A 16,547-nucleotide genomic window follows, 5' to 3' on the forward strand; every position below is an offset into this window, starting at 1 on the left:
CTATGCTAGCAGAACAGCTGCTGAGGGAGAACTTATTGATTTTGTCTGGATTGTATAATTTTCCCCCCGGTAATATTTACTCGTATTACATTCCATCATGAACTATTACAAAATGAACATATACAATAGCATACATTTATTGGCTGTATCTTCTGCAGTCTTATATCATGAATCAAATTAATAGTAGCATATTTATTATATTATGACATTAAGATATTACATACCAGTATTGTTTGGCAAACACTATTTTGGTATATATCTGGGGTCCCACCTAATAAATAACATTGACCAGGCTAACCCACTGGCGTGCAGCCATAACCAGGAGTGAGTGGGTTAATGAGACACACATGCATCAGGTCGGGGCCGCCGCTCTGCCTCCTTCTCGCCTGGGCTGCTCTCAGATGCTATAAAATACAGTACCACGAGCAGAGCTCTGGCTGAGACAGGGGGGAGCACAAGTCACTTTCACGTGGAGACGATCTGAATGGAGTCATTGCATTATAACAGGTGCCAGGACTGAGCTCACTGCCAGGGGGAGTGATCGGCTGCCTGAAACTAACGGGATATCCCCCAATAAAAATATAAAACACAATAAAAATAAAATAACAATAACTAAATATAAAGGTAAATCTTGGATCCCCATTATGCTTGTGGATTCATACATACACATTGATCCGGATCTGGAATCCTTAGCACTTTATTAGCTGTCACAATCCACTGACTCACAGCCTGCCTGAGCCGTCTCCAGCCGGGGAGCTGCTCTCTCTCCCTCTCTCCCTCTGCACTCAGCTTCCACCATCACCCAGGACTCTTTATTATTGTCGAATAATAAACTTTTCCCCCCAGCCGGGGACTGGAAGACCCTCCTGCCTCGTCTCGTACAATGGGAGCTGGGGAGCTCAGTTTGTGGATGATATTCTCAGCCTGCTTGATACACGGTAAATTGATCACACCATCACCCTGCATTCCACCCCTGTAACTAATTCTGCTATAAAGCTATTTCCCAACACTTCACCATTATGTGTGGATGTATAGGCGCGCATGTAATTGCTGTGTACTTGATAAGCTGATGATTGCGTTAAGAAAAGCTGCTCTGTAACTGTTAGTGTATATTGCCTCCGATGACTGAGTTCTGATTATCATCTTCTCTTGAAGGGTCCCTGCAAGGAGAATACCAGAGAAAGCTCTACAAGGAATTAATGAAGAATTATAATCCTTTAGAGAGACCAGTGGCCAATGACTCTCATCCTCTCACTGTCTACTTTGGAATGAATCTGATGCAGATCATGGATGTGGTAAGTACTAATGCATGTTATGTGTAGACTCAATCACAACCTGTGATAGTGAGCCGGTATCCATACAGCAAAAGGGAATTAGGATCTGGGGTGAGTAGAGGACCCTGACACTTACAATTCCTCCAATGAGACAAATGTGCTGGTAGCATGTACTTTAATAATGAATTTTGGATGTATTATGGGGGTAATTCCAAGTTGATCGCAGCAGGATTTTTGATAGCAATTGGGCAAAACCATGTGCACTGCAGGGGAGGCAGATATAACATGTGCAGAAAGAGTTAGATTTGGGTGGGTTATTTTATTTCTGTGCAGGGTAAATACTGGCTGCTTTATTTTTACACTGCAAATTAGATTGCAGATTGAACACACCCCACCCAAATCTAACTCTCTCTGCACATGTTATATCTGCCTCCCCTGCAGTGCACATGGTTTTGCCCAATTGCTAACAAAAATCCTGCTGCGATCAACTTGGAATTACCCCCTATATTAGCAGTGTTATGATCAGCATTATGTTCAATCCAATAGTGGTGATACAGCCATGCCTTTACAGCATGGATTGCAATTGTTAGTGTATGCAGTATTCAGAATACCGATATGCATCTGAAAATGAGACTTTTCACTCTTCTACAAGTTCTGCATTTGATCAGATCAGTGATAATATATTTAGGTCTACGTAAGCTTGAAATGGATTTCACAGAAATCCTAAGTGTTACATTGCTACAAAAGTAATGGACAAATTGGGCGGATGTTTCAAAACAAATTTCCCTCTAGTTTATAGATCTCAAATATGCAGTTATTGATTCCGTTCCAAATCACTTTTCGTATGGTTTGTGTATTAGTTATTTCTTACATAAATTCCCAGTTAGTGTTCTGTTTTGTATCCTATAAAATATTATATATGGTAATATGAACCTATGCAGTATTGGAACTTTGTCTATGCTTCCTACAGGACTGTGTCTCCTTGAATGAAACAAATTAAAAAAACAGTAAAAAGAAAAGTAATTATCATATTAAAGTTTGTAATTATTCTGTAGTGTGGGTAGCTTACTGTGCTCAAGGGATTTGTCATAAAATATTCTCCTTAGAAAAATCATACTTGCAAAAGACTCAATGGAATCTTAAATTATTGTAGACCTAGGCAAATCAATAAAACATCGAGGTTATCTTTCAGCGCTTATTTAGTGGCACAGGAGCATATGCAGGTGATGGGATACAGTTGGTAAATTGATATCACTAATTGTCTAAGTCTGGTCCCAAGGATTAGTAAAGTATACTTATTTATGTATGTGTCATGTGTTCTGGGATAATAGCAGTGAACGCTCAGGGCTCCAGGCACATCTTAATATCTCTAGGCTATTTGTCCAGCAAAAGGATCACTGACAACTGATTCCCTTGATACCGTACATCTCTTTGCAATGAATTTGTGATACGTGTGCCACTTATGTTACTTGTATCTGTTAATACTTTCATATTGGTGATTTTAAAATGTTATATGCAAAAACTATGTTATTAGCCTACTCATGTCATATTTTCATGCTTTTGGTGTGATTTTGCTAATGACTTATATTGTCAAACATTTCAGACATCATTATTATTTTTAAAAGACATTTCTAGATACATGTATGCATATGATTGGTATGAACACGTGTCGTTATTTCCTAGTGGTGTATGGACAAATGACTTTCCCCTGGAAGCTGGTATATTTGGTATCCTCACTGCACAAGTGCTGTCCTAAAATGTCTCTTACAGGTTACCTGTTCTTCATTGTAAAGACAGGCAAATCTACACTGTGTGCAATGTTTGTGCTCAGCTGCACATGCATGGCTCCATGCAGTGCAAGATGTAGGCACACAGCAGATAAAGAGCTGTGTATTGGCCTGGGTTTGGAGAGCAGAGTTGCATAGGACGGGGTGTACCATGTATCATCGCCTGTTTTGTTACCTGACACAACTTTATTGCCCTTGTAATTTGATTGGCATTAAAAGCTACTTTCCTGTTGTTACAAAGTGTCTGTGAAAAGGAACTCCAAATGTCATGAAGCGCAGAAGGGCTTAATAAGTCATTAAACAGTTTCTACAAAGAAATCAGAAATGTGTTCCTTGCCACCACTCATGCATAACAGATATTATTATAGCCTAATTGCATTGTTTGTATTTTATTTCACTCTGAACAAAGATTTGTACCAATTATGGCATAGCCAGTTACCGTGGAAGATACTAAAAATGTTACAGTGTGGGCTAATGATTCCTGCTTATTCCGGACTTGTTGTAGACATAATGAAGATGCACATAGGGTAATTGAATGCCTGCAGGACTTCAGCATGTGTCTAGAATTCCTTTATTTGGTGTCATGTGAATGGATGTGGTTACGCTTGTCAGTTTGCACAATAGGCAATTTAGGGTTGATATTAGGCACATAGCCAATATAAATTGTGTCAGTCTGGTATTTAAATTCATTTTAAGTTGCTGGGGGAACTTCTGACTATATATTTGCAAAATGCATAGTTGAAAAATTAGCGATTAGTGTAAAGATTTTAAAGAGATTTGGAAATATCCATAAGCCTATTGTTGTACCATGTAGTTGCAGTTTGAGGTACAGCAGTTGTGCTTATAGATTAATTGGTGATAGCTTATTACCTACAGATTTGATACTATTTACTATAACCAACTTGCTGCCTTATTTTTATTTAATATTAGAGCTGCTGTGAAACAAGAAATGTAAACTCCATTCTAATATACTGGTTAGTCTGTGGGGGCAGTGGAGATATGGACCATAGGTGCACTGGAGATATGGGAGATACTGTATGGACCATAGGTGCAGTGGAGATATGGAAGATACTATATGGACCATAGGTGCAGTGGAGATATGGACCATAGGTGCAGTGGAAATATGGACCATAGGAGCAGTGGAGATATGAACCAAAGGTGTAGTGGAGATATGGGAGAGACTGTATGGACCATAGGTGCAGTGGACATATGGGAGATATTGTATGGCCCATAGGTGCAGTGGAGATATAGATCATACTGTAGGTTCAGTGGAGATATGGACCATAGCTGCAGTGGAAATATGGACCATAGGAGCAGTGGAGATATGAACCAAAGGTGCAGTGGAGATATGGACCATAAATGCAGTGGAGATATGGGCCATAGGAGCAGTGGAGATATGAACCAAAGGTGCAGTGGAGATATGGACCATAGGAGCAGTGGAGATATGGGCCATAGCAGGGCAACAACTAGGGGGGCATTTGCCCTGGGTGCATGATTTGAGGGGTTGCAGAGACATTGTCCAACGCCTTCCACTTGCCGCTTCTTCAGCCAGCTGATCCTTCCACCCTTGCCCGCTGATGCTGCAGTATATGCCTCACTAATGGCACCCTCGCAATCGTGGCACCCCTTTCCCCGTGATTACCCCTCCTCGTGCTCTATGTGCTCCGGTTGTTGCAGCCAATTTACCACAAATCTCTGTGGGCCTGGCAGTGCTGTGTGCAGGAGCTCTGGGAGGTGGTAGGCCTGGGCACACTGATGCTGTGTGAGCACACGGCCGTGTACACAGTGGGGATCCAGCAGGTCCCGTACCCGGCGGCGGAGAAGGCCAAGCTCTGGGCCCTGGGGGTTGATTTCCAGTGCACAGACCATGGGTGGGCTCTTTACCATCCATGGCTCGGCCAGCTGCTGTGCTACCCGATGCTAGAGTCTGGATGCGGGACAGGAAAATCTGGTCATCAGAGAGTACGGGATCCTACACTGTGTCTACCCTAACTATATAATATATAGACCTACCTGCTGTCTACCTCACTATATACTGTATACACCTGCCTGCTGTTTACCCTCACTATATACTGTATACAACTACTAGCTGTCTACTCTCACTGTATACTGTTTACACTTACCTGCTGTCTACCCTTACTATATATTGTATATAGTGATGGTAGACAGCAGGTAGGTGTATACATGTATGAGTCATTCAGGATCCGACCTCTGGAGTAGGGGTACTACTGTGTGTCATAATGTGCTATGAAGGGTATCACAACTGTGTGGCATATTGTGAATAAGGGGCTCTACTGTGTGGCATTACGTGTATAAGGAGTACTACTGTGTGGCGTAATTTGAATTGGTGGTGGCAGTGGGGGTGACGAAAGCCCCTGGTGACAAAAGTCCTAGTTTCGGTCCTGGCCATAGGTGCAGAAGAGATATGGGCCATACTGTAGGTGCAGAAGAGATATGGACCATATATGCAGTGGAGATCTGGACCATATGTGCAGTGGAAATACAGTATGGGCCACTGTACTTTAGCAAGATTTGTTTTAATTGCATAAGAGATTCTTGCGTTCGAAGCACAAAGGTTAGTTTAATAAAATTCTGCACCTGCAGCTTCTAACTGGCCAATTTATACAACTGTATTGCAGGTGTGCACACATGACAGAGTACTCCTACTCCAGTTTACTGTACATAGAAATATATATTTTTGTCTTCAACTGCCCTTTGACACAAGTTCTAAAGTGTTTTCATTTTTAGTTTCACCAACTTGATCAATGGAGATCTAACATAGGGTCTAATTCAGACCATTTGCTAACAAATTTGTTAGCAAATGGCAAAACCATGGGGGTAATTCCAAGTTGATCGCAGCAGGAAATTTTTTAGCAGTTGGGCAAAACCATGTGCACTGCAGGGGGGCAGATATAACATTTGCAGAGAGAGTTAGATTTGGGTGTGGTGAGTTCAATCTGCAATCTAAATTGCAGTGTAAAAATAAAGCAGCCAGTATTTACCCTGCACAGAAACAAAATAACCCACCCAAATCTAACTCTCTCTGCAAATGTTATATCTGCCCCCCCTGCAGTGCACATGGTTTTGCCCAGCTGCTAAAAAATTTCCTGCTTCGATCAACTTGGAATTACCCCCCATGTACAGTGCAGGGGGGCAGATATAACATGTGCAAAAAGAGTTAGATTTGGGTGGGTTATGTTGTTTCTGTGCAGGTTAAATACTGCCCGCTTTATTTTTACTCTGCAATTTAGATTTCAGTTTGAAAACACCCCACCCAAATCTAACTCTCTCTGCACATGTTATATCTGTCCCCCTGCCCCCTCCCCCCCCCCCCCCCCCCCTCTGCAGGGAACATGATTTTGTCCATTTGCTAACAAATTTGCTGCTGTGATCAGGTCTGAATTAGGCTCATAGCGTTATGATAGCCAAGAGTTTCTATGTTCTGCTCATGTTTGCTTGGGTTCTTTGAGTGTTCACCGGTTTCCTCCAATAGTTCAAAAGAATGCAGTACCAGACTGCCAGGATATTTGGCTACTGACAAAAATATACCCTAGTGTATATGTGTTTGAACGGAAGAAAATTTAGACTGTAAGCTTCAATGATGCAGAGACTGATTTAAATGATTAAATATTCTCTGTAAAGTGTTGCATAATATGATGACACTATATAGATAAGTGCCAATAAATTAATGAAGTCTATGCAGATGTCCCAAAGACAGGTTTCAGCTTATTTGGAAACTGGTATCACTGCAAGATTGATGAAACTAAAGCTTTGGTGGAAAATTTCAAGGTAAAGTAGAAATGAATTTAAATAGACAATTATCTATCGTATTTTGATGTTTCTTCGTACATTATAAAAAGGACTTCCTACCTTTGGCAAATATTTATTTCATTTTGATGAAAATTGTTGCAAATCAGTCTTCGTAGGGCCTGATTCAAGGTTGATTGCAAAACAACATTTTCCTCTATTGGGCAAAGCCATGTGTAGGTGGGGCAAATATAACATGTGCAGAGAGAGTTAGATTTGGGTGGGTAATTTTGTTTCTCTGCAGGGTAAATACTGGCTGCTTTATTTTTACTCTGCAATTTAGATTTCAGTTTGAACACACCCCACCTAAATCTAACTCTCTCTGCACTTGTTATATCTGCCCCACCTGAAGTGTACATGGTTTTGCCCATTAGAGGAAAATGTTGTTTTACAATTAACCTTGAATTAGGCCCCTAATTTCTAACTTTACTTCCATATGGCATTGAAACGACTTTATGCTGTGGCAAGGTAAAAAAAAATCTATTTACACAAATGTAATATTCTTTTGTTTTTACTCTGTTACATTTGATGTTTCCTAAATGGATGAAATGGGGAGGCCGGGCTTTGGTGCTATAAAGTGAAAAAATTGAAACATAACAAAAATTACAGTTTTTATATCTTTAATAAATGGCTGACATTGTGGTAGTGCAATGTATAAAAAATGGGTGTAGTAGGGTATGCCGGCGGCCGGGCTCCTGGCGGCCGGCATACCGGTGCCGGAATCCCGACCGCCGGCTTACCGACAGCTGGGCGAGCGCAAATGAGCCCTTTGCGGGCACGGTGGCGCGCTATCTATTCTCCCTCCAGGGGGGTCGTGGAACCCCAAGAGAGAGAAAAAGTGTCGGTATGCCGGGTGTCGGGATTCCGTCGCTGGTTTACTATGCGCCGGGATCCCGACAGCCGACAAACTGAAGACCACCCATAAAAAATAAAGCAAACCTCTGATTGACTAAGTAACACCATCTATTTCATGAGTTTTTAATGTCCTCCAAGTGACCATAGAAAATAGACTGTCAGCTTGTTTGACAGTTGCAAACAGATTTAATCTCACATGAAAAGGGAAGAATATTTGGGCTGATGCAGAGTTGATTACAAAATGAGCATTATTTATGCTAAAAACACTTGCAAAAATAACATTTATACCCATATGCTGAGATGTACACAACTCAGGATTTATAGTACTTTGCATCAGTTTACGGCAAGCCTACGTTACATATACTGACAATAACATTTTTAATAATTTGTTTTACTTGCTATTAAGCATTAATAGAACTTTATAAAATAAAATTGCTGGCACATGTACACAATACCATATGCCGGACCATAACTATGAGTGTGCAACCGTTGACACCTGTATTTGGCTTGCAGTGCTTCCTTAAGATGCTTCTGGCTCTCAACTTTTTGGTTCCTGTCAACTCTTATATGATGTCATGGTGTCATGTGCTGAGGTAGAGGGCATGTGGGGCTAGCTCAAGGTGCATTAGTGTCCTGCTACAGCACCGTGCCAAGGACAGAAAGCGAGAGCCTATCTGCATCAGCAGCCCATTCACATTCAGCCAATCACAAGCAGTTTACCAGAGCTGTAGACCATCACTGTCATCAGTGCATATGCACCCTCACCTGGCCAAACACAAACAATATGTCACCGGGAGTCCCACCTGCCTTGACAGGAGGTGGCAGCCTGCTGGGGATTCCTCATAGTTTGGCGCTGCATATGGAGCCTGCACGATCTGATGCCCTGTCCGGAGTGGCTTCTGGGCTGGGTACCTACTGCTGGGTTTCCCAAGTCTTTGGTGCGGGTGACTGGGGGAAGGGAGAGGGGAGTAGCACACTGCCACTGCTGCTGTCACCGCAGCTGCCAGGAGGAAGGGTAGCGCTAAGCCGCTGCTGCTGTCGCTGCTGCTGTGGCTGGGAAAACTTTTGAGTAAATTAAATGACAACTCAAGGGGACACTGGAACTAGCGTCCATGATTCCTGAGGGTCTGGGGCCCCTTAAAATCTCGGGGCCTGTACAAATGTTCCCTATGTTTTCCACTGTCGCCGGGCCTGGTTGTAAGTAAGACATCTGGGTAACGATTGCTGTGGACTTTGATCATACCCAGCCTTCCTACACAGGGATTGGGGTAACACTCTTTTCTCAAGTTGCCACCTGACCACCATCCACATCTACTAATACACGGAGGAAAGCAGAACATTTACTATGAATTTGGAAAGATTTTTCCAGCTATTCTATCCGTGGACATGTGAGCTCATGCTTTTACTAAAATTCCAGATTTCAGCATTTGAGAATCTTTTAACTAGATTTGATATGAATGAACTGTTTGCACTGTAGCTATCTCTGGATTCTTATGGAATGCCACCTTTATTGAGAGGATTATTATCTGACCTTTCGATGCACCAAGGATTGACAGTATCTAATCTATGGGCCAAATTCAATTAACCCTGTTAATTTAACGGGGGTGAAAATGAGGGATAGCATCGCGCTTTAACACCTGGGGCTATTCAATTAGAGACCCTTTTTCTCACCCATTAAATTAACTGGTTTTCAGGCGTTAACACATAGAATCTGGGAAAAGTTCCCAGGCACGCCCCCTCCCGCACCGCGACCGCCTCTTCCTGTCATTTAGGCATAGGCGATCGCACCAATGAGGTGTTTTGGCGCACTCCACAAAAGCCTTCAGAGTGCGATCGCTGCCATTGCCCAATGTCTGCACCCGAAAACAGGCTATTTTTCGTGAATTTCTTTTAATCCCCATTAAGTGCAGGCTGCATTTGGTGACTAAATGAATAGCCACGGCGGATCAATTAACCTGTGGTAAATTATTATGCTGCTAATTGAATTCCCCCTTATGTCTGTATTTTAAGCATATATTTTATGACATGTTGATTCGTATTGTATTTATATTAAACCTATAGACATTTTAGACTGGTGTAGCTAATTCTGCCATTATATAGCAGATCCCTTACTTCTTTTTTTGGATAAGTGTCTGCTTTTTGGGCATTTACGGATTTTACTGAGGATGTGCAAACAGACGTAATGATCAGTAGGTGTCAGCGAGCATTTCTTGGAACAGAGAAATAGAAAAACTACTGATAAAAGTCTTAGAGCTATGATGACGAATACTCACAACTTGGAAATCACATAATGGGCCTAATTCAGAGTTGATCGCAGCAGCAAATTTGTTAGCAGTTGGGCAAAACCATGGGGGTCATTCTGAGTTGATCGCTAGATGAAAATGGTCGCTTCTGCGCATGCGTATGCGGCGCAATGCGCACGCGCAACGTACTTTCACAATTGCCGATGTAGTTTCACACAAGGTCTAGCGAAGCTTTTCAGGCGCACTGCTGGCCGCAGAGTGATTGACATGAAGTGGCCGTTTCTGGGTGTCAACTGACCGTTTTCAGGGAGTGTTTGAAAAAACGCAGGCCTGCCAGGAAAAATGCAGGCATGGCTGGGCGAACGCAGGGCGTGTTCGTGACATCAAAACAGGAACTGAACAGTCTGAAGTCATCGCAAGCGCTGAGTAGGTCTGAAGCTACTCTGAAACTGCACAAAATTATTTTGTAGCCGCTGTGCGATCCTTTCGTTCGCACTTCTGCTAAGCTAAAATACACTCCCAGTGGGAGGCGGCATAGCGTTTGCACGGCTGCTAAAAACAGCTAGCGAGTGATCAACTCGGAATGACCCCCCATGTGCACTGCAGGGGGGGGGGGGCATATATAACATGTGCAGAGAGAGTTAGATTTGGGTGGGGTGTGTTCAAACTGAAATCTAAATTGCATTGTAAAAATAAAGCAGCCAGTTACCCTGCACAGAAACAAAATAAATAACCCACCCAAATCTAACTTTTTCTGCACATGTTATATCTGCCACGCCTGCAGTGCAAATGGTTTTGCCCAACTGCTAACAAATTTGCTGCTGCGATCAACTCTGAATTACCCCCAATGAACGATGGTGAGTGCCAGATGTAACATTAGAAAAATCTAGGCTGTCCCTTAGAGTGCCAATGGTTAAGACAACAAAATCAGCAAAATAGATTCATGTACAGTATAGCATAGTCTGTACAGGCATCTTACTGGTGAATTGGAGACAGCAGTTTGTAAGATTCACTGGTGCTTGAGATCTGCATTCAGTTGACAGATGATCAGTAAGAGTAGATGTATGTGTGTTGTGCATCAGCAAATAAGAATGTAAATTCAGGAAAAAGGTCACACATGACATCTCATGCTACTTTGGGGGTATGCACATTTTTTAAAAGGTTCTACGTAAGTAATACATTTTCAGTTTCATTGATGTGGTATTTTATATTGACTCTAATAAGCGGTTTACATGCATCTAAAAGGTAGTTTACAGATGGAGGGACCAAATAAGCTGCAGGATAATTCATGCTGACCAGTGATATTGGTGGTTATGCATGATATATATCATACACAAATCACTTATATTATTAAAGTATTAATCATGTCATAATTAAGTCCTATCTGCTGATGATGGGGCATTAAAGGATTGTGACAGGGCCACGCCCCCAAAAATGAGACCCCTGTGTAACCAATAATACATTTCTCATACGTCCTAGAGGATGCTGGGGTCCACTTCAGTACCATGGGGTATAGACGGTTCCCCAGGAGCCATGGGCACTTTAAGACTTTTCTAGAGTGTGAACTGGCTCCTCCCTCTATGCCCCTCCTCTAGACCTCAGTTTAGAAAATGTGCCCAGGCAGACTGGTCGCACTCCAGTGGAGCTCTACTGAGTTTCACTGAAAGACTTTATGTTAGGTTTTTTTATTTTCAGGGAGACTGCTGGCAACAGTTTCCCTGATTCGTGAGACTTAGGGGGAAGAAGTAGGAACCAACTTCCTAAAGAGTTTCATGGCTCTGCTTCTTGCTGGCAGGACACCATTTTCTCCTGAAGGGTACTGAACACTAGCTGCGGCTATGCGCTCACTCCCACAGCACGCCGTCACCCCCCTAACAGAGCTAGAAGTCAGAAGACGCGTGAGTATTATAACCGGAGATCTGCAAGAGAGACCTCCGGTCATCGTAACGGCTCAAGGTACCGCGCAGCGCGCGGGAACGCTGCGCGGACATGCTATCCATACACAGCGCACAGCAGGGTGCAGGGCGCGGGGGGGTGGGCACCCTGGGCAGCATGAAAACCTACTCTAACTGGCAAAAAAGTAGCATATTATGCCGTGGCACAATCCTACACCCCCGCCAGTATAAATAATAACTCAGGTTTTCTGAGGGGAAATGCGCCATTACAGGGGGCGGGGCTTCCTCCTCAGTCAGTCAGTCAGCACACTGCTCAGCGCCATTTTCTCCTATGCAAGCTGCTGGGGAAGAAACGCTGGTCCTCCTCCACTTCTGAATCAAGTATCAGGGTGTATTAAAGGGGGGGCGTGGTGTAAATTGTGCTCAATTTATGTGATTTGACATTATAAGCGCTACAGGAAGCAATTTTTCTGTCAGGTGCGCTGAGTTGTGGACTGGCAATTCCTTTCTGTGTCCCTCTGACAGATTTTACTGTGGGTCTGTCCCCTATAAGCCCCGGAGTGTCTGTGGTGTGATATTACACGTGTGACATGTCTGAGGCAGGGAGCTCTTCCTCTGAGGAAACCTGAATGGGTGAAAGAATTACGTGATAGTGTGAATCATATCAGTAAGAGATTGGATAAGTCTGAGTCTCATGCAGAAAGCTGGAGAAAATCAGTTGAAGATGTGATTTTTTAATAGTTCTGCCTTTTCATCCACAGGGGACCCCACTGGGTCACATAAAAGGTCATTTGCACATGTAGTACAAACTGATACCGACACGGACTCTGACTCCTGTGTCGACACTAGTGATTCCAGGGGAATAGATCCAAAGTTAGCAAAAAACATTCAATACATGATTGTTGCTATAAAAGAGGTGTTAGAGGTTACGGAGGCCCCTCCTTTACCACAGGAGAAGGCTTACTTTTATAAAGAAAAGAAAAGTAGCGTAACTTTCCCTCCATCTCATGAGCTGAACACTCTCTTTGAGGGAGTCTGGACAAATCCTGAAATTAAATTTCAGATTCCCAAACGGATTCAGGTAGCTTACCCTTTCCCTGCAGAAGACAGGAAAAGGTGGGAGTCACCCCCTATTTTAGATAGTGCCCTGTCACGGGTAACAAAAAAGGTGATTCTCCCTGCGCCTGGAACAGCTTCACAGACCGCAAGTTGGAGACTACGTTGAAATCTATTTATGTGGCCAATGGGACACTACTCAGGCCTACCATTGCCTGTGCGTGGGTGAGTAGTGTTATTGAAAAATGGTCAGAAAACCTGTCCTCAGACATTGACACAATAGGTAGAGACGAGATTCTCCTAAAGTTAGGTCATATCAAGGACGCTGCTGTGTACATGCTAGAAGCCATGAAAGATATTGGTCTCTTGGGATCAAGAGCCGCTACCATGGCGATATCAGCACGAAGGGTGTTGTGGATTCGCCAATGGAATGCTGACGCAGATTCCAAAAGGAATATGGAGGCTCTCCCGTATAAGGGCGAGGCCTTGTTTGGAGAAGGGTTGTATGCTGTAGTTTCTGTGGCTACCATTGGTAAGTCGACATTCTTGCCCAATGCTCCTGCGCCAGCAAAAAAGACACATCACTCTCAGATGTAGTCCTTTCAGCCCAATAAATACAAAAAGGGTAAAGGTTCCTCCTTCTTTACGGGTAAAGGAAGGGGAAAAGTAAAAAAATCCGCAGCATCTCAAGGATCACAGGAGCAGGAATCAACCTCTGCTTCTGCCAAATCTTCAGCATGATGCCTGGGCTCCCTTGAGGGAGTCCGCTCAGGTGGGGGCACGTCTGAAACTTTTCAGTCAGATTTGGATTCAATCTGGCCTGGACCCGTGGATTTTACAAATAGTATCCCACGGGTACAAACTGGAGTTTCAAGACATTCCCCCATGCCGGTTTTTCAAATCGGCCTTACCAGCTTCTATCCCAGACAGGGAAGTAGTAGCAGCAGCAATACAAAAGTTGTGTCAGGATCAAGTCATTGTCATGGTTCCCTTGTCACAACAAGTAGAAGGGTTTTATTCAAGCCTCTTCGTGGTTCTGAAGCTGGACGGCTTGGTCAGACCGATTCTAAACCTGAAGACACTGAATCTCTACCTGCAAAGGTTCAAGTTCAAGATGGAATCTCTGAGGGCAGTGATTTCCAGTCTGAAGGAAGGGGACTTCATGGTGTCAGTAGACATAAAAGATGCCTACTTACATGTGCACATTTTGACAAGATTGTCCTTTCTTGGGATGATACTGGACACAGAAGTACAGAGGGTATTTCTTCCAGTAGTTAAGGCTCTGGAAATCCAGAGAATGGTCAAACAAATTCTGAAACCAACAAGAGTGTCGATTCATCAATGCATTCGGTTGTTGGGAAAGATGGTAGCGGCCTACGAGGCCATACAGTTTGGCCGATTCCATGCAAGAGTATTCCAGTGGGACCTGTTGGACAAGTGTTCCGGATCCCATCTACACATGCATCAGAGGATAATCCTGTCATCCAAAGCCAGAATTTCGCTCCTGTGGTGGCTACACAGTTCTCACCTCCTAAAGGGACGCAGGTTTGGGATTCAGGACTGGGTCCTAGTAACCACGGATGCAAGTCTCCGAGGCTGGGGAGCAGTCACACAGGGGGAAAGCTTCCAAGGAATATGGTCAAGTCAGGAAACCTGTCTTCACATAAATGTTCTGGAGTTGAGAGCCATTTACAACGGCCTTCTACAAGCGGTGCATCTTCTTCAAGATCAACCCGTACAGATCCAGTCGGACAATGTAACAGCAGTAGCGTACATAAACCGTCAGGGTGGAACGAAAAGCAGACCTGCAATGGCAGAGGTGACAAAGGTCCTCCTCTGGGCAGAAAGACATGCAAGAGCTCTGTCGGCAATCTTCATTCCCGGGGGTGGACAACTGGGAAGCAGACTTCCTCAGCAGACACGATCTCCATCCAGGAGAATGGTGCCTCCACCAAGAAGTCTTCGCAGATGTGACAGGTCTTTGGGGAGTTCCTCAAGTAGACATGATGGCATCTTGTCTCAACAAGAAGCTTCAGAGATATTGTTCCAGGTCGAGAGACCCTCAAGCAATAGCAGTGGATGCACTGGTGACCCAGTGGGTGTTTTAGTCGGTGTATGTCTTCCCTCCGCTTCCGCTAATTCCAAAAGTTCTCAAGATCATAAGAAGAACAAGGGTTCGAGTGATCCTCATTGGCCCAGACTGGCCAAAGAGGGCTTGGTATCCAGATCTTCAGGAGTTACTCATAGAAGATCCTCGGCCTCTTCCTCTTCGCGATGACCTGCTGCAGCAGGGGTCATGCGTGTATCAAGACTTACCGCGGCTACGTTTGATGGCAAGGCTGTTGAGCGCCAGATCCTAGCCCGAAAGGGTATTCCAAAAGAAGTCATTCCCACACTTATTCAGGCCAGGAAAGGAGTAACGTCTAAGCATTACCACCGTATTTGGAGAAAATATGTGTCTTGGTGTGAATCCAAGAAGGCTCCAATGGAAGAGTTTCAGTTAGGACGTTTTCTCCATTTTCTACAGGCAGGTGTGGATGCGGGCCTACGATTGGGTTCAATGAAGGTCCAGATTTTGGCCTTATCAGTTTTCTTTCAGAAGCAATTGGCCTCCCTTCCAGAAGTTCAGACGTTCGTGAAAGGGGTTCTGCACATCCAACCTCCATTTGTGCCCCCTGTGGCACCATGGGATCTTAACGTGGTGTTGCAGTTCCTTCAATCGGATTGGTTTGAACCTCTACAGGAGGTAGAGTTGAAGTTTCTCACTTGGAAAGTGGTCATGTTGTTGGCCTTGGCATCCGAAAGGAGGGTGTCTGAGTTAGGGGCCTTGTCTCACAAGAACCTTTACTTAATCTTCCATGAAGATAGGGCTGAGTTGAGAACTCATCAGCAATTTCTCCCAAAGGTGGTTTCCTCGTTCCATATAAACCAAACTATTGTGGTGCCAGTGGCTACTGACACCTTCGCTGCATCAAAGTCTCTGGATGTGGTCAGAGCTTTGAAAATTTATCGCAAGAACTGCTCGGATACGGAAAACAGAGGCTCTGTTTGTCCTGTATGCTCCCAACAAGATTGGGTGTCCTGCTTCTAAGCAGACCTTTGCGCGCTGGATCAGAGGTATGATTCAGCGCGCTCATTCCATGGCAGGATTGCCGGTACCGAATTCAGTGAATGCCCATTCTACTAGTAAGGTGGGCTCATCCTGGGCGGCTGCCCGGGGGGTTCTCGCCGTTACAACTTTGCCGAGCAGCTACTTGGTCAGGGGCAAACACGTTTGCTAAGTTTTACAAGTTTAACTCCTTGGCCGATGAGGACCTAAAGTTTGGTCAATCGGTGCTGCAGGGTCATCCACACTCTCCCATCCGTACTGGAGCTTTGATATAACCCCATGGTACTGAAGTGGACCCCAGAATCCTCTAGGACATACGAGAAAACAGGATTTTAATACCTACCGGTAAATCCTTTTCTCCTAGTCCGTAGAGGATGCTGGGCACCCGACCCAGTGCGTACTTTACCTGCAGTAGTTAGTTGTTGTAGTTACACAAGTGTTGTGTTACAGTTATTTTCAGCATGTTGTTGCAGTAGTTCATGCCCGTTGGCATGTGTTATGTTGAATGCCATGTTGTGCGG

General features: G+C 44.0%; 1 protein-coding gene across 1 annotated transcript in view; it reads left to right on the forward strand.

Moving 5' to 3' along the window:
- Nucleotides 1–266: 266 nt before the first annotated feature.
- The window catches only part of LOC134932109 (neuronal acetylcholine receptor subunit alpha-7), a 575,925-nt gene continuing 559,644 nt past the window's right edge, over nt 267–16,547 (forward strand). Inside the window, exons 1-2 of the mRNA XM_063926192.1 lie at nt 267–938; nt 1,156–1,295. Of these exons, the coding sequence (XP_063782262.1) occupies nt 884–938; nt 1,156–1,295 (195 nt within the window). The 5' untranslated portion in view covers nt 267–883. The remainder of the gene's footprint in view (nt 939–1,155; nt 1,296–16,547) is intronic.

Source organism: Pseudophryne corroboree, chromosome 6 (assembly GCF_028390025.1).
Source record: "Pseudophryne corroboree isolate aPseCor3 chromosome 6, aPseCor3.hap2, whole genome shotgun sequence".
In the NCBI taxonomy this organism is placed as follows: Eukaryota; Metazoa; Chordata; class Amphibia; order Anura; family Myobatrachidae; genus Pseudophryne; species Pseudophryne corroboree.